Source organism: Pelobates fuscus, chromosome 5 (assembly GCF_036172605.1).
Source record: "Pelobates fuscus isolate aPelFus1 chromosome 5, aPelFus1.pri, whole genome shotgun sequence".
Taxonomy (NCBI): Eukaryota; Metazoa; Chordata; class Amphibia; order Anura; family Pelobatidae; genus Pelobates; species Pelobates fuscus.
Window position 1 is genome coordinate 154,331,691 of NC_086321.1, and position 20,989 is coordinate 154,352,679.

Here is a 20,989-nt window from a genome sequence, read left to right on the forward strand (position 1 = left end):
AGGGAGTTTCAGCATGATTGTGTTATTGTTTACCTGGACGACATACTAATACACTCTAAGGAGATTGAGACTCACCATAGACAGGTCAGAAAGGTATTACACAAGCTGCTGCAACATGGCCTATATTGCAAATTGGAGAAGTGCAGTTTTGATCAGTCTCAGGTAGACTTTCTTGGATACGTGATTTCTGGGGAGGGTTTTAAAATGGATCCTGTAAAACTCCAATCTATTTTAGACTGGCCCTTGCCCAAAGGACTCAAAGCTATCCAAAGGTTTATTGGTTTTTCCAACTACTATAGGCGCTTCATTAAAGGATACTCCTCTATCATTGCGCCTATTACCAATATGACCAAACAAGGGGCTGATACTAAGTTCTGGTCTAAGGAAGCTCTTGGTGCTTTCAAGACTCTCAAGGAACTTTTTGCCTCGGCTCCCATTCTAGTCCATCCTGATACGACTCTGCCTTTCTTGCTTGAGGTCGATGCCTCTGAGACAGCAGTTGGGGCTGTTCTGTCTCAAAGGTTAGGGGTGGATAAACCGTTACACCCTTGTGGTTTCTTCTCTAAGAAATTTTCTGGGCCTGAGAGCAGATATGACATTGGGGAAAGGGAACTGTTAGCAGTCATTAAAGCCTTAAAGGAGTGGAGACATTTGTTGGAGGGGACCCTACACCCTATTACGATTTTGACGGACCACAAAAACTTGTCCTATATTGGGGAGGCTAAGCGCTTATCCTCTAGACAAGCTCGTTGGTCCTTATTCCTGACTCACTTCAATTATGTACTGACTTACAGACCTGGTTCTAAAAACTCTAAAGCCGATGCATTATCTCGCCAATATGAACCTTCTACTGTACCTGAACCAGTTCTTTCTTCTATAGTTCCGAAATGCAATATCATTGCTAATACGAATCTCAGGATTCATTCTCCATTACTGGCCGAGATCATTAAGTTGCAACATCTAGCACCTAAACAGACTCCTGCGGGCCGTCATTTCGTTCCTCCTGCTCTTCAACTGGAACTTTTACAGTGTTTACATAATAGCAAGATGGCGGGACATCCTGGTATTCGCAAAACTTACGCGTTGATCTCTAAGGACTTCTGGTGGCCTGCTTTACGGAGGGATATTGAGGAGTTCATCGCTGCATGTGAAGTTTGTACTAAAACCAAACAACCCCATACGCTTCCATGTGGATTCCTGCACCCCTTGGAGGTTCCAGAAAAACCATGGTCCTGTTTGGCCATGGACTTTATTGTCGATCTACCTATCTCTAAAAGACAGACTGTTATCCTCACCGTGGTTGACAGGTTTACTAAGATGGCACACTTCATTCCCCTGCCTAAACTCCCATCTTCTCCCGAATTGGCAGAGATATTCGCTAAGGAGATTTTTCGCCTACATGGGATACCCTCTCAAATTGTATCGGACAGAGGCTCCCAATTTGTTTCCCGCTTTTGGAGGTCCTTCTGCTCTCAACTTAGTATTAAATTAAACTTTTCTTCTGCCTATCATCCTCAGTCTAACGGAGCTGCTGAACGTACCAACCAGAAAATTGAACAATATTTACGATGCTTTGTTTCTGAACACCAGGATGATTGGGTCGGTTTGATTCCTTGGGCGGAGTTTGCACACAACAATCTCGTTTGCGATTCTACTCATTCAAGCCCCTTCTTCATGAATTATGGTTTTCATCCGTCTATTCTTCCTTCGGATTCTCCTTCCCAGGGGGTGCCGTCGGTTGATGTTCATGTTGCCAATTTGAGGAAGTTGTGGGATCAAACTCGACAAATCCTTGTGCACAACTCTATGTTGGTTAAGAAACACGCTGATAAACGTAGAAGGGCGGCTCCGGTCTTTGTTCCAGGTGATAGGGTATGGCTGAGCACGAGGAACATCCGTTTAAAAGTGTCATCCATGAAGTTCGCTCCTCGTTATATTGGACCCTACAGGGTGCTGACCCGTATCAATCCAGTTGCGTATCGTTTAGCTCTTCCTAATACCTTACGCATCCCGAACTCGTTTCACGTTTCATTGCTGAAACCACTCATATGTAACAGATTTTCCTCCACAATAGCCCCTCCTCGCCCCGTTCAGGTGGAGGGTCAGGAGGAGTATGAGGTTAACTCTATTATTGATTCTCGAATCTCCCGGGGGAGAGTACAATATCTGGTTGATTGGAAGGGATATGGTCCTGAGGAGAGGAGTTGGGTACCTCAGGAGGATGTTCATGCTCCCCGTCTCCGCAGGGCGTATCACTCTCGCTTCCCATCTCGTCCCGGTTCATTCCGCCCGGTGGGCGTATCTGAGAGGGGGGTACTGTCAGGGTACCTGTGGTCTCTACCTCCGAAAGAGGTAGAGACTTAGCTGTTCCTCCATCCAGACGGCCTGATGGCTCCCTTCCCCGCGGTCTATCCGGTCATGCTAGGCCGGCCGCGAAGGAGTGACTGCCTTTTACAGCATCTAGGCAGGAAGTAGTCATCAGGACACTCCCCCGGAACGACCTGTCAGTCAATTGCTGCAGGACCAATCAAGACGCCTTGGAGGCGTGGTTACTGCTCTGAACAGGGTATTTAACAGAGCTTCTTTCATTAGCTCATTGCCCTGTCGTGGTTCTAGCTTGTTCTAGTCACTCAGTGCTTGTGTATTCTATTATCCCTTTTGGTTTTGACCCGGCTTGTTTACCTTACTCTGCTTATCTCTGTTACCCTTGATTCGGCTTGTCTCTCGCTTACCTGTCTTCTGTTACCCTCGACCTCGGCTTGTCTTTGACCATTCTATACTGTACTACTTACGTTAGTCCGGCCATTCTAAGGTCCGGTATACGTATCTGGCTACTGTTTGTACTCTGCGTGTTGGATCCCTGTCCCGATCCTGACACTCGGTCGGCCGAGGTTGTGTGTTTTATTTTTGTAGTGACCATCAAGAAATATCTTAAAGGGGTATATTTACACCTTTATATGATAAACATCACGATTTGTGGTACACTGTCACAGACCAAATAGTTTTGAGTACGCTTTTCACCTTTTTATCCTTGTGTGTTATAGTTTTGTTTTGTTTTTTAGTTCTTTATTTTTATGTTGCATGTGTGAACAAAGAAGCTTGATATGCCACGACAGCTATAACAAGCATAGTGAAAACAGATAAAATAAATTATTAGCATGGCATTCATAGAAACTGCACATTTTTATGTTAAATTGATAACAAGATAAGAGACATGTGTAAACTAACAAAAATTGCATGGCACATAGAGTAGTCACACAGATCTTTAGGAAATTTATATGAGAACTTGCAGACAGGCGAGTCTAAGAGAAATGAAGCCCATGGATCAGCGCAGTCAGGGGAATGGGCCTTGACAGAGCCAAGGAGTAGGCAGGTGGAGCTAATGATTTAGGGGTGGGTAATTAGTAAGGGGTTGTAATAGGGGGTGGGGAAAGTGGGAGTATATTAAGCGGCCATTTTAGCAAGTGGCCATTTTAATCAGAATCTGCACTTACCTGTTATTTGTCCCTCCCACCCTCCCTGGGTTTTGTATCAGTTCCCGTTTGGTCACAGCGGCGGGATAGGGCTAGGGTAATTGGGATGGAAGAGGAGTAGCAAGTGGCTAGGCTAAGGTTAGGCTGAATTAGGCCACAGTTGTAAGTGGTCTGTTGGTTCGAGCTCATCGGTGGCTCCGAACCTGGTGGTGTAGGGGTGTCTCGGTACACCCCTACAGTTAAGAAAGTTATGGTTATGGGGCCTAGGTAGGCCGTGTGTTATATATTATGTGTTATTATATTGTTATATATTGTTTATGGTATGGGGTCATTGCCAGGGGTAATGCTGTACGGAAGGGGGTGGTAGTAAATTATTATTATACGGCAATGACCCCAATTTGTTATCTTGTTTGTTGATTACAATAAAATAAAGCTGTGGACTTTTATATTTCCAACAGAAATTCGGTGTCTGTGTTTTTTGGGGGGTTGTTTAAGGGAAAATGCCACAAGCCGAATAACGACTGTGCGCATGTCATGCCAGATAAAGACATGCAATATAAGTTGGTTATGCTTGGTGCCTCTCTAGTACAAGGGTCTACAGTATGCTAGAATAGCTGCATAAAGTAAGGAGTACTAAAGAGCTTGCTAAACTGTGATTATAATATAACTTGCTAAGTGTATACGAGATTGCCTGTAACAGATAGAAACAATAATGGTACCGCTGGACATGAGACCCCTTAGTGACATCAGCAAAACAATATATATCTGGATGATTGCCCCCTAGTGAGAGGTTAAACAGGGTGATACTGCGAAATTGGGCATCCAAAATAGCTCATCACTTAATTAAAGCGCCCACTCACAAGAGATTGCCGGGCCACCAATACCACCAGTTCATCCTGTAAGGGATTGCAGACTAAGTCCCAACAGACAGGCTTTGTCAGCGTAGTGAGCGCAATACGAGCCGACATCAGATGCTGTCAGGTCCAGTCCTGCAATGAGCAGTGATGGTGGTAGCTTAATCGGTGCTCTTAGCATTGGCGATCACCCTTCAGGGTATAGGGCTGCATTGGAGACTTCCACTCCACTTGGCTAGAGGCTTGGGTAAGCGAGAGGCAGCAGCTGGGCACCGGTGTCAAATGTGCAGTGTGGTCATGAGCTCTCGCAGACTCTCCAGGACATGCTGGCATGGTAGTGAGACCTCTTTGGCCAAGGTGGGCTGAACCGATCCAGCGGGAATTACTGCGGCGGCCATCTTGGTTCCAGGGCTTCGAGGCAATCTCAGCCAAGCTTGCTGACATCAGCCCCAACCCGTCCAGCAGGGACCGGTCCAAAAAGGGGGGGAAGGGGCCTGTGATGAGTATCAGAGATCCATTGTGTGGCAGCAAGGTAGGTAAACAGGGCAGAGGCCGTCCTGCTCTTCTCCTGGTAGGCCGCAGGCTCCAAAGCTCCGTGTAACCTGGGGGGCACAGAAACTCCCAATCTCAGAGTCTGCAGTGGCGCCAACAATTGCCTGTGTACTGTACTGTTCCCTTCTGGCCCAGATTATCAGCCGAAATAGACTGAGTCTGCAGGAGCCTCTCCCGCATGTGACCGGTCAGCATGGCGGTCAGGCCCCGCCCCCGTGTGTTATAGTTTTGTTGTTACATTTTTGTGATTGATTTCACGGTTGTAACTAGCAGCATATATTGCATGTCAAATGCATATATTGCATGTCATAATTTGCACTTTATATGTAGCGCCAATAGCTATTACACTATCTGTCTATTTCCAGTAAACAAACTAGGTATATGGAAGAATTACAGTACAATAAAAAAGTTAACAGAATATTTTTTATTAAACTAGTTATTTTTGGATTTAATATAATTTATTTGCCATATTTTAAATATATTCTCTCAGCTTATTCATAGGTGGAATTATTCTGATGGGGATTTACTCTTAGGATCCCTTACTTTCTTTTATATTTGGGATTGGGAAAATGTGCATCAAAAATGAACACCTTGCCCAAGATGTTTTGCATGTTTCCTAGAGTTTTGTTTGTCACCTACCAGACTTCTGCATTCGGTTTCAGAAAAATTGCAATTCGTATGAATTTGGGGTGATCGGAGGGTCGTCCAAATCCTGAATTGGCCAAACCACGAAAAAATGACACAATGGACAGTTGATTTGTGATTCAGAGTTCCAGCAATAGCTCCACAAAAAATAAATGACTGATGGGAACATAATACTTATGGGGAAAAAAAGATAAAATAGTTGCCTATTCGAACCCTTTTGGTCTGTTTGAACCATTTCCTTTTTTTTTTTATTCTTTTTTTTTGTAGTGCAAGTATATAATACAGGCTGGCAAGAGGTGCCCCAAAAGCAGTCCTCTGGCTTTTCCCACGTGTAACATGTGGGGTACATGAATAACAAGCACAATTTTTTTATTTAGTCAGGCTTAAACATGTGGATTGAAACGTAGAATGGAAATATAATTAAGTTATACAATGCTATTTTTACCAACTGAAAGAGGAATACTAAGGCTTTAACATAGAACTGTGGTTGCGTAATTACAGGAGATAATACCACTGGGTTGGTAGCTTAATCAGTATAGACAGTCCATTAGTGTCCCCTAATAGAGTAAGTGTTTATAACCCGCAACCCAAGCATGTATGGCTTGCTAATGTACAGTGCTGACCCCTTCTGAGGACCGACATAAGAATTTTAAAGCGATGTAAGCAATTTAAAGCGAGTGTTCTATGACGTTAGCTTCATAGGGGAGACAGGACAAGGATCATAAGCTACTGGCCCACAGAACAGTCTATCTCCGACAGGTTTACTTGGGTCTGCTCAGCCAATACCCGCAGGTGGAAGGCAATTGATCGTGTGTGATTGTCCATTATGTTGTGGACGGCATGTTGTGGTACTGAGCCGGGCAGCTGCAGGAACAAGCTTCCAGCTCTCCAGTGTTGCGGCAGGTTTCCCGCCATGCAGGTAATGCTTGCCTCTTCCAGGTCGGCTCGCCGTGACACGTTGGCGGGGAGCAGTGCACGGCCACCGCCGCGGCCCCTGTCTTCCTCTCCTAGCCTTCAGGACGCGACGGCTCTGCGCCCCCTGTAGCCGGTTCTTGGGTCTCCCGCTTTGTGATGTCCCATGCTGGCCACGTTTGCATGGACCCGCCTCGTGGTGCTGGTCCGCGGACCCGAGCCGGGGGAGTTCGCCTGGGCTAGTAGGTAGAGTGGTGAGCGTGCGTGTACTCAGCTTCGCCCAGAACTGGGCGCACAAAATGTCGAAGGCCTGCAGGAGCGGGTCAGCATAGGTAATTGCTTGTGGGAAGGGCTGTGTAGTCTGCGGTACAACGGCCATCTTGGGTAGTAGGTTACAGCCTCGTGTATCGCTTGGGTGTTAAGGCGATCTATAGGGGTCCACAAGAATGTGCCAGTGGGGACCAGGATAACCCCCACCGGTCCAGAGGGGGGGGAACAGGGCTCAACAGCAGGGGAAACTGCTATGTTTACATTTGGCGTTAATCCAGCCTCTAGTGGCTGTCTCATTGACAGCCGCTAGAGGCGTTTCCACGCTTCTCGTTGTGCTTTTCACAGTGAGAAGACGCCAGTGTACATAGGAAAGCATTGAGAATGCTTTCCTATGGACTGGCTGAATGCGCGTGTGGCTCTTGCTGCGCATGCGCATTCAGCCGATGACGGCCGAAGGAGGAGGAGAGTCCCCAGCGCCGAGGGAGCCCGGCGCTGGAGAAAGGTAAGTGATTAACCCCCTTCCTCCCCCTTCAGCCCTGCGGGAGGGGGGCCATGAATTTGGAGGCACCCTCAGGGCACTATAGTGCCAGGAAAACGTGGTCCTTTAAGCAAGATTAGGGTGCTTTTTTTTTTTTTTTTTTTTTTTTTTAAAATACTTTCATTAAATTATGTGACTGAGTAAATTATGGAAAGGGAAATTGAATACTGATATCTAAAAGAATGTTATAGATCATCTAAAGAACAATTACTGGAACTTTGTTATAGAACACATGGGCAGTTATGAATGGACACCAATCCTCCACTAAACATATGCAATATGAATGTAGCAACTGCTAAAATATAATACCAACAAAGGAAATCGTCAAACAAAGAGTAGAATATTTGAGCACCTTGTGACTGTAGCCCACGGAGCAACGCAGGGGGGGAGTGGGCCTTGACAGGGCCAGAAAGTTGGCAGGTGAACTGGAGTTCAGGGGGTGGGCCTAGCTAGTGTGGGGAGGAGAGGGTTAGTTTAAATAGCGGCCATTTTAGGTTGAGGCCATCTTAATCTGAGCTGCCCTTACCTGTGAATTGTTACAGGTCAGAGTAGCTCTTCTTCTTTGTCTTTTACTGCAGGTCATGGCGTCCGCCGAAGAAATCATGGCTGGAGTCCGATCGTTGGTGCAGGAGAGAGGCTTCGGATGGTTACAGGAGCAGCTGGGGGTTCCGAGCACGTCTGCTCCCCCCGTCGGTGCGGCGGAGAAGAGGCCTGTCAGGCGGGCGAGACCGCCCCAGCGGCTCAGTCCGGGTGCGGTGCCGGCGGCGCGGAGGAAGAAGAGCCCTGCGGTCAGGGAGCGTGAGGTGGCTGGTGGGTCTGGAAGCCGGGGAGGCTCGGAACGGCGGCCGGTGCTGCATGGTCGTCACGTTGCCGGTCAGGTGCGACGGAAGGCCGGGAAGGGGCCTCTAGCCCAGAGCGCCCTCTGCCGTCGGGCGGAAGAAAGGACACCCCTGGATGTTGCTGGTGCCCAGGGCAAGGAGGCTGAGCAGAGGATCGGAAGAGGAGCAGTGCTGGTGTCCCGGCGTCCCGGTGAGTCGCCCCCTGGGGGCAACACTGAGGGGCAGGGGGGTGTCAGGGGATCGGGGAGGACCATGACAGCGGGCTCACATGGAGGTGGTGGGGTCCAGGCGGGCAGCTCGACAAGCAAGTCAGCCCTGTCAGGGGTTAGGTCCTCAGCAGTGGATTCCGGGGAGGAAGGGAGCCAGAGGAGTGGGAGTGTGCCCCAGCCCAGCGGCAGGTCAGAGGTGCAGAGGGACTACAGCCAGGAGCGGAGTGTTGGAAGGGGAGTAAGGGAGATGGTGACCGGGAAGGACAGCGCGAGGCGGGATAGTCGGAGCCAGAGGAAGGGCCATGCAGACGGGGACCCCCGGGGGTGTGATGCGCGGGAGGCCTTCTCAGGTCGCTCCCAGGTTCAACGGCGCAGGGCAAGACCCACGAAGAGGGCAGATAGAGCCACGCCAAGCAGCGGGAGGGATGGATATGGCAGTTCAGGACGATCTTCGGAGCCGGGCAGGTCCAAGGACAGGAGTAATTCGAGGAGTAGGGATAGGAGGAGGAGGTCCACCACTAGGGACGGATGGAGGAGGTACCGGCGCAGCGAGTCAGGGTCGAAAGACAGTGTTGTTTCCAGGCGGAGTGGGACTAGGAGCGACCGTGGGTCCCAGGCCAAGCGGGGGACGGGGTCTGGTCGTGACGGGACAGGAGACAGATGTGACGGACGGGTGAGGCTCAATATGAACAGACTACCCAGGTCACCTTCTCATTACAGGTCACGAAGTGTGTCGCCTACAAGATTGGATCGCAGCAGGGCGGGCAGGAAACGGCGTCCCCTGGACGCTTCGGAGCCAGTCGAGGCGGCCGAAAGGACGGTACCCCCGCGGCCATCCGAGGTCCGGGGAGTGGGTGGTGAGTTGACATCTACACCTCATTCTGGGAGTTTGTTAGGATGCTTACAATCACTTTTGGGGTCATGGTCGGGGGAGGCTGGGTCCCCTGGGCACTTCGGGAAGGTGTGGGCAGCGGATAGCGACTTGGGTGTGGGAGGGGGTCCCGTGGCGACGACGGCGGGGGGCGCGAGAGGGGGCGCCGCGGATGCGGATACTGGGAAGGTCGACTGTGCGGGTGCTCTGGAGGACCGCGGTGATATTTCGGAGGCAGCTAGACAGAATGTACACGTGTCCTTCGCAGGACCGTTGGGCTGTCATTTGAAGGCTGAAGTTAAGGAGAGGATAGGAAAAGGGGAATTTGTCAAAATATTTTCTCTTCTTCCCTTAGAGGAGTTTTTAGATTTAAAGGAGGAAGACAAGAAGGACGCAAAAAAGGAGGAAGAGGAGAAACGGCGTAAGTATCGAAAAATACCTAAGACATTCGGTAACTGGCTGCGTGCCTTCTGTATACTGGCAAGCGTGATCGGGGAAAAGAACCCGGAACGGTGCTCACAGCTTTTTTGCTATCTGGACGGCATTGGGGATGCATACAGGACCTACGGGGGACTCGCTTGGTGGAGGTATGATGAGCAGTTTAGGCAGCGCCTAGCGGCGAATCCGGCCATGCGGTGGGACCAGATGGACCTGCCTTTGTGGATGAGGTTGATGATGGCCCAAAAGAGTGCCCCCTTTCTCGGGACAGCCGGCGCGGGCCCTAGTGGTGGCGCGTCGGCGGGACAGAAGAAGGGGTTGTGCTGGCTCTTCAACGAGGGGCAGTGCAAGTGGGGAGCGTCCTGTAGATTCAAACATGAGTGCTCCGGCTGTGGCGGCAATCATGGCCCCTCCAGATGCTTCAAGAAAGGGAAAGCTGGCACTGGAGGGGGGGGCCCTGGCGCGGCAGCCCCTGTTTCTGCGGCGGGGGGCATCTCCGGTGAAGGTAGACGCGATGTTGCCGTGGCTAAGGCAATACGCTAACCGGGAAGTCGCCAGTTTTTTGTGGGACGGGTTCACGAACGGTTTTGTGATTCCGTTCCAGGACAGGGGTCCGGGTGTGCTTTGCGGGAATCTCAAATCGGTGCTGGATCATCCGGGGGTGGTTAGGGAGAAGTTGCAGAAGGAGGTGAGTTTGGGGAGGATGGCAGGCCCGTTCGCGGCTTCGCCCATGCCGGGTTTGAGAGTGTCACCGCTAGGAGTGGTCCCTAAGAAGGATGTGGGTAAGTTCCGTTTGATACATCACTTATCGTACCCGGCTGGGGCGTCGGTGAATGATGATATCGACGCGACATTGTGCTCTGTCTCCTATACATCATTTGACAATGCTGTTGAGTTGGTGCGGAGGGCGGGGCGCGGGGCATTGATGGCTAAGGTGGATGTGGAGGCGGCGTTTAGATTGCTTCCCATTCACCCGGATTGTCATCATTTACTTGGTTGCTACTTCGACGGGGAGTTTTTTGTGGATCTCTGTTTGCCTATGGGTTGCGCTATATCTTGCGCATACTTTGAAAAGTTCAGCACGTTCCTGGAGTGGGTGGTCCGGAAGGAGTCGGCCGGGGGTGCGGTGGTACACTACCTGGACGACTTCTTGTGTGTCGGCCCGGCAGGGACGGGGCGTTGTGGGCAGATACTGAAAGTGTTCCAGTGGGTAGCACATAAGTTTGGGGTGCCGTTGGCGGCAGATAAAACGGTGGGACCGGTAACGTGCCTCAGTTTCCTAGGGCTGGAAATTGACTCGGTGCGTGGGGAGTGCAGGTTGCCGCTTGACAAACTGCACGCCCTGCGGGAATCGGTGGATGCGGTGGCAAAGGCGAGGAAGGTGACGTTGAGGGGTTTGCAGTCGTTGATAGGGAGCCTTAACTTCGCTTGTCGGGTGATTCCCATGGGGAGAGTTTTTTGCCGGCTGCTGGCTCACGCAACGAGCGGGGTGAAGCGGCCGTCGCACTACGTGAGAGTTTCAGCTGAGATGAGGGCTGACTTAAAGGTGTGGGCGCGCTTTCTGCGGGATTTTAATGGTCGGGTGTTTTTCCGGGTTCCGGTGGGGTCCTCGGAGGATGTGAGACTGTTCACGGACGCTTCGGGTAGCGTAGTGTTTGGGGCCTTTTTCGCGGGTCGGTGGTGCGCGGAGGAGTGGCCGGTGGCTTGGAGGTCGAGCCCGCTGATTAGGAACCTGGCATTTCTGGAGTTCTTTCCGGTGGTGGTGGCGGTGGCGCTGTGGGGTGGGGTCCTTGCTAACAAGAAAGTAGTATTTTATTCGGATAATATGGCAGTGGTGCAGGCCATTAATGGCTTGTCTGCGTCCTCGTTGCCGGTTGTTCGATTGCTAAGACAGTTGGTGTTGTTATGCATGTCATTTAACATTGTGTTCAGGGCTAAGCATATTCCGGGTTTGGAAAACGTTGTGGCTGACGCGTTGTCTCGTTTTCAGTGGGATCGCTTTCGGGAGGCGGCACCGGAGGCGCAGGACTCGGGACACGCTTGCCCGGAGGAGATGTGGCAGCTCGCGACATCCTGCTTGGGGAGTACATAAAACATTCGCTGGCCCCGGGCACATGGTCTTCTTACGCTAAGGTTTGGCGGGTTTGGGATGAGACGGTGCTTCTGTTAGGCTCGGATGTCTCCGCATCTAGCCGGTTGGATGTATTGTTATGGATTCTGTGCCGTTTGTTTGCTGAGCATTCCTCCCCCTCCATGGTGGATAGGCACCTCGCGGCCCTGGCGTTTCTCTTTAAATTCAATGGTTGGGTGGATGTGACAAAACATTTCCTGTTAAGACAGGCGGTGCGGGGCTTTCGGAAAGGTAAGAAGGTTCGGGATGAGAGGAGGCCGGTTTCATTTCAGGTTCTACAAGGTTTGGTGGAGCGGTTACCGGACATATGTTTTTCGGGGCACGAGGTGGCTCTGTTTTCAACGGCGTTTGTATGGGCCTTTTTCGGGGCTTTTAGGATTGGGGAATTGGTCAGTGCAAGCAAGGCGGGTAATGGGGGACTGAGATTGGAGGACGTAGCGGTGTGTTCGGACAGGGTGCGGATACGGTTGGCCCGTTCCAAGACGGATGTCTTTGGGAAAGGTTGTGCGGTTACACTGGGTGCGTTGCCGGGATCGGGTGTGTGCCCAGTGGCCTGCGGGGCCAGGTTCATGGAGTTAAGGCCGGAAGTCAAGGGTTGCTTCTTAGTGCATGCGGATGGTTCAGCGCTGTCGCGCTTCCAATTTACTAAGATTTTTCGGTTGGGGTTAAAGGGGATGGGGTTAGATCCCTTACAATTCGGAACGCACTCCTTCCGCATTGGGGCGGCCACGGAAGCCGCACGGCTGGGTTTGGGGAACGAGCGGATCAAGCGTATCGGTCGTTGGGAATCAATGCGGTTTCGATCGTATGTACGCCCAGACAGGTTGGTGTGAACATAACAATGTGGGGGTGCAGCTGGGCTGCAGGGGTGATACTTACTGTTGTTTTTTGTCTCTCCTAGGTTGGACGGCATGGATAATTGGTCATTCTTACGTCTATTGGGCTCAGAAGAGAGCTGCAGTCGAAAGAATGGGATACAGCTGGGCTTTCCTTTGGAGCAAGTGGAAATATACTGGTTTGGGTATCGGGGCTTCGACTGGCGGAGCGTCAGTGGGGAACTTTTTCGCAAGGTGACGGGTCGGGCATTGCCAGACGTGGTGGTGATCCACGGTGGGGGTAATGACCTGGGTCTGGTGCCGCTGCGCGGCTTGGTAAGGCAAATGAAGCGAGATGTGGATCGGCTGCGGGACCTGGTCCCTGGCGTGACAGTGGTGTGGTCGGAGATGGTGCCTCGGTGCAGGTGGAGACACGCCAGGGACACGGCCGCGGTAGCACGATCCAGGGGTAAGATCAATAAGATCATGGCTAGTTTTGTTCGGAGAGTGGGGGGCGTAGTGGTACGGCACAGGGAACTGGAGGAGATGTTACCTGGTTACTTTAGGTCGGACGGTGTGCACCTTTCTGATGTAGGTTGCGACTTATTCAACTTAGGCTTGCAAGAGGGGATTGCGCAGGCCCTATTTATGTGTGGTGGGGGTCGCACATGAGCTTAAGGGGTCAAGTCATGTGCTGTGGCGGAAATAGGGCTTGGGTAAACTGGCTATTTGGGGGTTATGAATGTGTTATGCCAAGTTCTAGGCTGGAGTAGGACGGAAGTTAAAGTGTTTGGTAGGTTCTAGCCCGGAGGTGGCGACGAACCTAGGGGTGTAGGGGTGTCTGGGTACACCCCTGCAGGTAAACAAATGTTGGGGGCCTCTTTGGTAGGCCAGGTATTATTCGTTATGTATCAATTGTTATGTTTGTATTGTTTTGGTAGGGTCATTGTCGGGGGTATTTGGGATCGAGAGGAACGGAGTTATTACTGTTGACAATGACCCTAAATTGTTAATTTAAATAATTTTATAATTAATAAAGCTGTGGACGTTGTACTCCAACAGAATAAGCGGTGTCTGTGTTTTATTTATAATTTTGCACATGCCGAATAACGTCTGTGCACATGTCATGTAGCCCACGGAGCAACGCAGGGGGGGAGTGGGCCTTGACAGGGCCAGAAAGTTGGCAGGTGAACTGGAGTTCAGGGGGTGGGCCTAGCTAGTGTGGGGAGGAGAGGGTTAGTTTAAATAGCGGCCATTTTAGGTTGAGGCCATCTTAATCTGAGCTGCCCTTACCTGTGAATTGTCCCTCCCACCCTCCCTTTGTGTTATGCTTTGGGGTAGTTCCCGTTTGGTCACAGCGGCGGGAAATAGGGCTTGGGTAAACTGGCTATTTGGGGGTTATGAATGTGTTATGCCAAGTTCTAGGCTGGAGTAGGACGGAAGTTAAAGTGTTTGGTAGGTTCTAGCCCGGAGGTGGCGACGAACCTAGGGGTGTAGGGGTGTCTGGGTACACCCCTGCAGGTAAACAAATGTTGGGGGCCTCTTTGGTAGGCCAGGTATTATTCGTTATGTATCAATTGTTATGTTTGTATTGTTTTGGTAGGGTCATTGTCGGGGGTATTTGGGATCGAGAGGAACGGAGTTATTACTGTTGACAATGACCCTAAATTGTTAATTTAAATAATTTTATAATTAATAAAGCTGTGGACGTTGTACTCCAACAGAATAAGCGGTGTCTGTGTTTTATTTATAATTTTGCACATGCCGAATAACGTCTGTGCACATGTCAAGAGAAAGCAGAAAAAATACGACAAAGAAATGTACCCTCTGACAGATAAACTGTTTATATTCTATAATAGAGTCAGGCTATGAACGCCTTTGAGGCAAAGACAACAAACGTTAGGCAATGCACATCCTGTTTTTACTCCGTCTCAGTAAAGCAGGCTGTATACACCTGTCAGTTTATGAAACTAAAATAAAGATAGCACATGTTCTGTTGTGACACACTGAGGAGGACACAGTGGAAAAAATAATGAAGAATGTGTCCTCTTTTTCATTTTACAAAAAGTACAGATTTCCCTAGAAATTTTCACTTTTATATATTACCTTGTTACACCCCCCTGGCTGTCATTCAACTGGTCCTATTACTTCCTGGTTTTCATAAGCTCAGTGGGGCTAAACTCAAGAGGCAGAAATTGGTCAGAGCACCTGCCTTGCAAAGACTTCTCACTGAGCTGCAGTGGAATGTCTGAGATTGGACAGCCACAGAAAGTCTGGGCGGAGATAGAAGCGGAGGGCTGGCAAAGATTTCATAAAAGAGAACTGTAGGTTTTGCAAGCTGTTTTTAGATATAGCCCCAATAAAAAAATACTTAAATGCATGCAAGTGGCAAAATTTAATTAGTACACGACCTATGATAGAGAGATGCAAATAAGGTACGCATAAGTGTAATATTTTACCTGTATCAGAGTGAGAAATCGCTTTGTGATCCTACGCATGAGACCTCGTGTTACTATAGCTTTGTTCGGGCCTTGTCCAAGGTTACAAATCTTGAAGGAAGTCAGAGGAGCCGTAGAACCGTCTGGACAAAGAAGTTCATATTCTTGCAATTCTGCATCTGATAATATAAAGACAATATGTAAGTTTTCTTGTAATTGTCCTATTTATAGTTAAATCCCCCCTCTCATAATATTGTAAAGCGCTACAGAATCGGTTGGCGCTATATAAATGGCGATAATAATAATAATGTCCATACTGGTCACTGTTGTGAGATAAAAGGTATGGGATACAGAATGAAACATAACTGACAGCTTACCTGTTGCTCTCATTATAGCCAAGTGATCAATGAATGCCACATCTCCTGAACCACTCTGCAAACACCTAGACAGGAAAAGATGGAGCTGTCATTGCTAATGATACAAATGTCGCTTTTCTGTAAGCTAACCGGTTTTCCAGGCATTTATAATAAAAATCATTAAAAAAAAATCATATTTAATGATAACAACAGTCCGACACAGAAATGTTTGTCTGCTATTCACTTAAAGGGAAACTCCAGTGCCAGGAAAACAATCCGTTTTCCTGGCACTGGAGGGTTCCTCTCCCTCCCACCACCCAATCCCCAGTTACTGAAGGGGTGAAAACCCCTTCAGTCACTTACCTGAGGCAGCGGCGAAGTCCCTCGGTGCTGCCTCCTCCTCCGCGCCGCTCCTCCCTATGATTCCGTAGGCCGGTGGGCGAGACTGATCCCGCCCACTGGCCGAGGAGACCTAATGCGCATTAGCGCTCCCCATAGGAAAGCATTGAAAAAGCTTTCCTATGGGGAAATGAGCGACGCTGGAGGTCCTCACACAGCATGAGGACGTCCAGCGACGCTCTAGCAAGGAAAATCCTTGCTATAAATCAGGAAGTGACTTCTAGTGGCTGTCTAGTAGACAGCCACTAGAGGAGGAGTTAACCCTGCAAGGTAATTATTGCAGTTTATAAAAAACTGCAATAATTACATTTGCAGGATTAAGGGTAGTGGGAGTTGGCACCCAGACCACTCCAATGAGCACAAGTGGCCTTGGTGCCTGGAATGTCCCTTTAAGGAGGGCTAACAGAAAACAAAATCCTGGCCACAAATTAAACCACAAGGAAATTAGTACAAAAAAAAACATTTTTGATACTTTCATTAAACTATGTTTTTATCTGTCCTGGAAACTGAGGAGTTAACAAACATCTGGTAAAATGAGTACCCATTCAATGCATGCCATGTTTACAGAGACACTCCACTTCCCAAATAAAAAACTCTTTTAATCAGATATTCCCAAAATTAAACCTAACATGCATTTAATCGTTTCACTGGAGCTATTTCTAAAATAACTTGCAAAGGCTGCAGATCTCTTGTCTGCTGCCTTTGCAATCCCTCTCCTTCTTGCCCTACCCAGATTTTCTGTGGTTGTCCAATCACAGACTTCCCAATGCAGCTCAATGAGAAGTCTTTCCAAGGCAATTGCTCTGGCCAATTACTGCCTATTGATTTTAGCTCCTCTCAGATAAACAAACCAGGAAGTAACATGACCTGTTGCCTGATTGGCAGCCAGAGGGTGTAACAAGGTTGATTTATAAAAGTGCCAATTTCTACTGAAATCTGTACTTTTTATTAAATAAAATAAAAAGACGACACACTCTTCACAAATAAAGCACTTCAGCAAGCTAAACTGCTTTAGGTGTTTGGAGTGTCGCTTTAAGCTCATTCTGCTTGTGTGACATTGAATCTGCTTGTGCTCTTTTTTTATATCAGGGTATATTAACTAAACTGCTTCTATTCTCCACATCTTAATACGCGTTTGTAATTATGCTAACAAATTTAATATCACAAAAGCTTTAGTGACTTGAGAACTGACTTATAAGCTGTGGGCTAAAATAGGAGAATTCAACAAGGCTGAAAGAAATATTATAGTATATTGTAATTATTTATTGACATACGTGTTACTTGGAATTAAAAAATTATTTGTTTTTTGCCCCATTAAAGTCTAAGCAAACTTACACTTCTTATTTATTTCACTTTATTGCTTAAGAGAAAAATAGTTACAGTGCAATTGCTGGAGAACCAATGATGATGCCACACAGCGACCTTTAAGCAGCTACAAGGATAAATCCTGGATATACTGTACCTGAATGCTCCTTCGGAATCGGAAAAGGGCTCATTGCTGCTTGTCTCACAAAAGTGATTCTTGTCCCGTACGTAGGATTTGGATCCCATGCAAAGTTCACATAGGTTGGGTGATGAGATCCCAATACCCGGAACGCAGCTGGCAGTAAAATATCTGCTAACAGCTGAGAGGAGCAAAGAGGGAGAGAAATAATTCAGGAGAATAGGAATCACAGAACATAATAAAAATGTCCCAGACTCCTTATATTGGGGGGAGGTTTGTATAAAGTTGGGAAAGCAGAATTTATAAAACAAAAATTAGATAGTGTCAGAATATGGAACAGATGGGAACCCGATTGTGTTTACCGTAATACAGGGTGATGGTGAACATCAGCTCTCAGTTCTAGAATCATAACAAAGGCTGAGAGTACAAATAACTTAATAAAAGCCTATTCCTACACTACTAAAATAGTTTAAAAATCTCCTTTTATCAAAAAGAACAAGGCAAGATACTGTCTTATTATTCCGAAATCAGAAGTTGAAGAATCACTTCGGTCACCATAACAACTTCAATTCAAGGAAGTTGTTACAGTGTCTGGAGGTCTTGGGTGCCCCAACGGGGCTGAATTATTTGTGAATGGTTTAACTTCAAAGTCCTTTTGACAGGTCCAATCGTCTCACCCTATGTCTCCTCCTCTGGCCTTCAATGAGAAACCTTTTACTTTGGGTGCTGGTGATAGGCTGAGATGCCTATGGATATGGAATATGGCCACCCATTCAGAGGTATTCTTTAAAAATGTATGTACTTTTCTAAAGAAATTCTCTCAATGGACTCTCAGCTGATGCTATCACCAACATCCAAGGGAAAGACTTCTGTACTGGAGCTCAGGCCAGAGGAGGAGAGGCTGAATGAATGGGTGCCGTCAAGTGGACTTTGGAGTTTGAAAATGGTTTAATCCCACAAGGTAAGATGGCACACAGAACCTCCACACATCAGAACGACTTTATTGAGATGAAGTCATTATGGTGCCCAGAGTGATCATGTTTTTAAAGTGTTACTAAGTATAATCAACACTAACCCAACATGTTCAATATAATATCTAACCTTTACTCAGGGGCTGCTCCTCATCCCAGTAGAGGAGGTTCTTGGAAAGCATGAATCCTAGTGGGATATTCCAGCCTGTTGTCCATCGGGCTCCATTGTGGCAAGAGCGGGACCCTTTTAGGGAATGCAAATTTAAGGTACCACGCCGGGTGACTGCCACTGCAAACACACAGCTCCCTGTAAGTAGAAGCCCATTATTCCTACTACATCATTTTTATAATTAAAAATGCAGCATTCTTTGGTAAAATACACATTTACTACTAATGTAGTACCAAAAAAATACAAAATACAATAATATGTGTTTAAAAATATGAAAAAACAAACTTAACTTTGTGACAGCTTCCCACTGCAACTTTTCCGCGTAGATGCCTGGTAGATCAAATTTATACAACAGAAAGGGGGAAACCGCTGTCTAAACCTAAAACTACTTTGGTTCCTGCTCTATTTCGTTATCCAGTGGATCCATGCTCTACCCCCCTAAAGGATTAGGGGTGGCACCCTGAATGCGCATTAATAATCTTCAACTTGTGAGTGCTTCTGATAGCGTGTCTGCTGTTACATGCATATTATGGTTTTCACTATGAGTTGTTAATTTTTTATAGGTTTAGACAGCGGTTTCCCCCTTTCTGTTGTATACATATTTACTACTAAGTAATACACATTGGATGGAGCAGTCTAGACCCATTTTCTGACTTTAGACTAGTCTTACAAGACCGTTATCAACGTGATCATGATCCAAAGTTCAGAGACCATTTTACTGCCAGTAACAGTCAAAATCATAACATTTTATGATTGTCTTATAAGCAGGCCTTTAAAGTGTTCAAGTGGATGCTTTAATATAGAGCATATATAATATGTTGGGTGCTGGTTATCTGTTAGAAAAACCTTTTCAAGTTCTTTAGATCTTGTACCTGCTAATGGTCCGATCGCCAAAACATAAGTTGTTAATGTAAGGTATAGAGCACCTTTTCACTCATCTGTTAATGGTAAAAGATTTTTTGAAAAGTAGTGGAATGGTGGCATAGGGATTGCTTTAATGTTATTTACGGGTTATCATTAAATATAATTTCCCTCAACGTTATATGTAGTGAAGCAAGCCTAACCTATTTCAGTTATAATAGCCTTCTTTCTGAATAAACTATCATCTCTATTATTAACTACTTTATTTTATTTATTTTAACTATTACTCTTGGCAGTTTGGTAAGACTTATGATGACATGTGGAGCAGTCTAGATCAGTGATGGTGAACCTTTTTGAGCCCAAACCGCAATACATGCCAACTTTTTTCCTTAAAGTGCCAACACGGCAATTAAACGTGAATACCAAGGTTTAAGTTTAGAAAAAACGGGGGCGGGGCCTAACAGCTAACATGGCCGGTCACACATTTTATGAGCTCCTGCAGCATTGAACAAAAGAGCGAAGATACCGACCGATATACAAACATTAGCGGCAAACAGGGACCGTTACAAGACGCACAACGACATCAGGAACAGAATGATTCCTATCCGGTACCGGTGCGCCGCGGAAAATCCTAAACTGACCATGCGGCCTACACCAGAGCGGAGCCTGAGGACCGGGGGAGGCGGCCGATCTCCTGGCTCGGGACAAGCTCCTAAAACCGGTACAGCCCTGCTACCCCCCCCCCCCCTCTGGACCGGTGGGGGACATCCCGGTCCTCGCTGGGGACGATTACCCCCACAAGCACACATGATCAAGCGACTAAACCATCAAACAAACGGGACCCCATAGCCCCAGCCAAGATGGCGGCACGGACGAGGGTTGGGACCCAGCACACATGCATCCAGCCACCCAAGCACACAGGGGATTTTATTGACCGGCTACGCACTTATTTCTGGGCACAACTTAAAGCCCGAAGAAAAACCTACAGGCTGGCTATGAGGGAGGTGGCAGCGTGGATACGCCCGACCACCCGGCGCATCCTTCCATGGAACCCCCCTGGCAGCGTCAGAGCAGCCCCCAGACTGCATCGGATCCGACGCTCAGAGAGGTGGGAGACAGTGCCGGGTCCCTTGAGAGCCGAAAATCACGTGCACAAGCCACGGAACGAGGCACTATCTACTCCTCGTTCAGTGGTCCCAACAACCAAAGGCCAGCACATCACTTACCACACAACGAGATGGCGGGAAAAGGCGACACATCCCTCGGGCACCCGCAATCCCTCTCATGCACGATGTCTCCAAGACGCAGGTACCTGCCGGCGACTACACAAAGGTGAATCCTACATACCAGCGGCACCAACAAAGGCCTCACCAAACCTGCTCCCCTCCGCTCGGCACAGCACGACCCAGATCCCTGTGACTGAAGCCACAAAGCGAGAGACCGAGCGGCTGCACGGCAAGCGACCTCCCCACAGACTGGGTATTGGGTGAGGAAAGGCGAAGACCTGACGTGCCTGACAGCATACTGCGGCGAGGATGCTGGCACAGGGGACATTGCAGGCCATATTTAAAGTGGTGGGGGAAGTGACTCCTGAGATTTTTTAAGTTAACTGTCCTATTTATGCCAACATACTCACTACTAGACAGCCTAGCACAGTTGATTTTACGTATAGTTTTTGGTTCTGCCTAATGTGTCCCCTATCGTACCTCTACGATGCCTCTTTTAACGTGACATATGCCTTGGTATCACCATGATCTACTCTGTCTTAACAAACAATATGTCTACTATCTACCAAACCTAAATA

General features: G+C 48.1%; 1 protein-coding gene across 1 annotated transcript in view; it reads right to left on the minus strand.

Moving 5' to 3' along the window:
* The window catches only part of LOC134611038 (serotransferrin-like), a 119,691-nt gene that overhangs the window by 76,424 nt on the left and 22,278 nt on the right, over positions 1 to 20,989 (minus strand). Inside the window, exons 4-7 of the mRNA XM_063454545.1 lie at positions 18,286 to 18,462; positions 17,203 to 17,365; positions 15,363 to 15,427; positions 15,007 to 15,164 (exon numbers count right to left, since the gene is read on the minus strand). Coding sequence (XP_063310615.1) covers positions 15,007 to 15,164; positions 15,363 to 15,427; positions 17,203 to 17,365; positions 18,286 to 18,462 — 563 coding nt within the window. The remainder of the gene's footprint in view (positions 1 to 15,006; positions 15,165 to 15,362; positions 15,428 to 17,202; positions 17,366 to 18,285; positions 18,463 to 20,989) is intronic.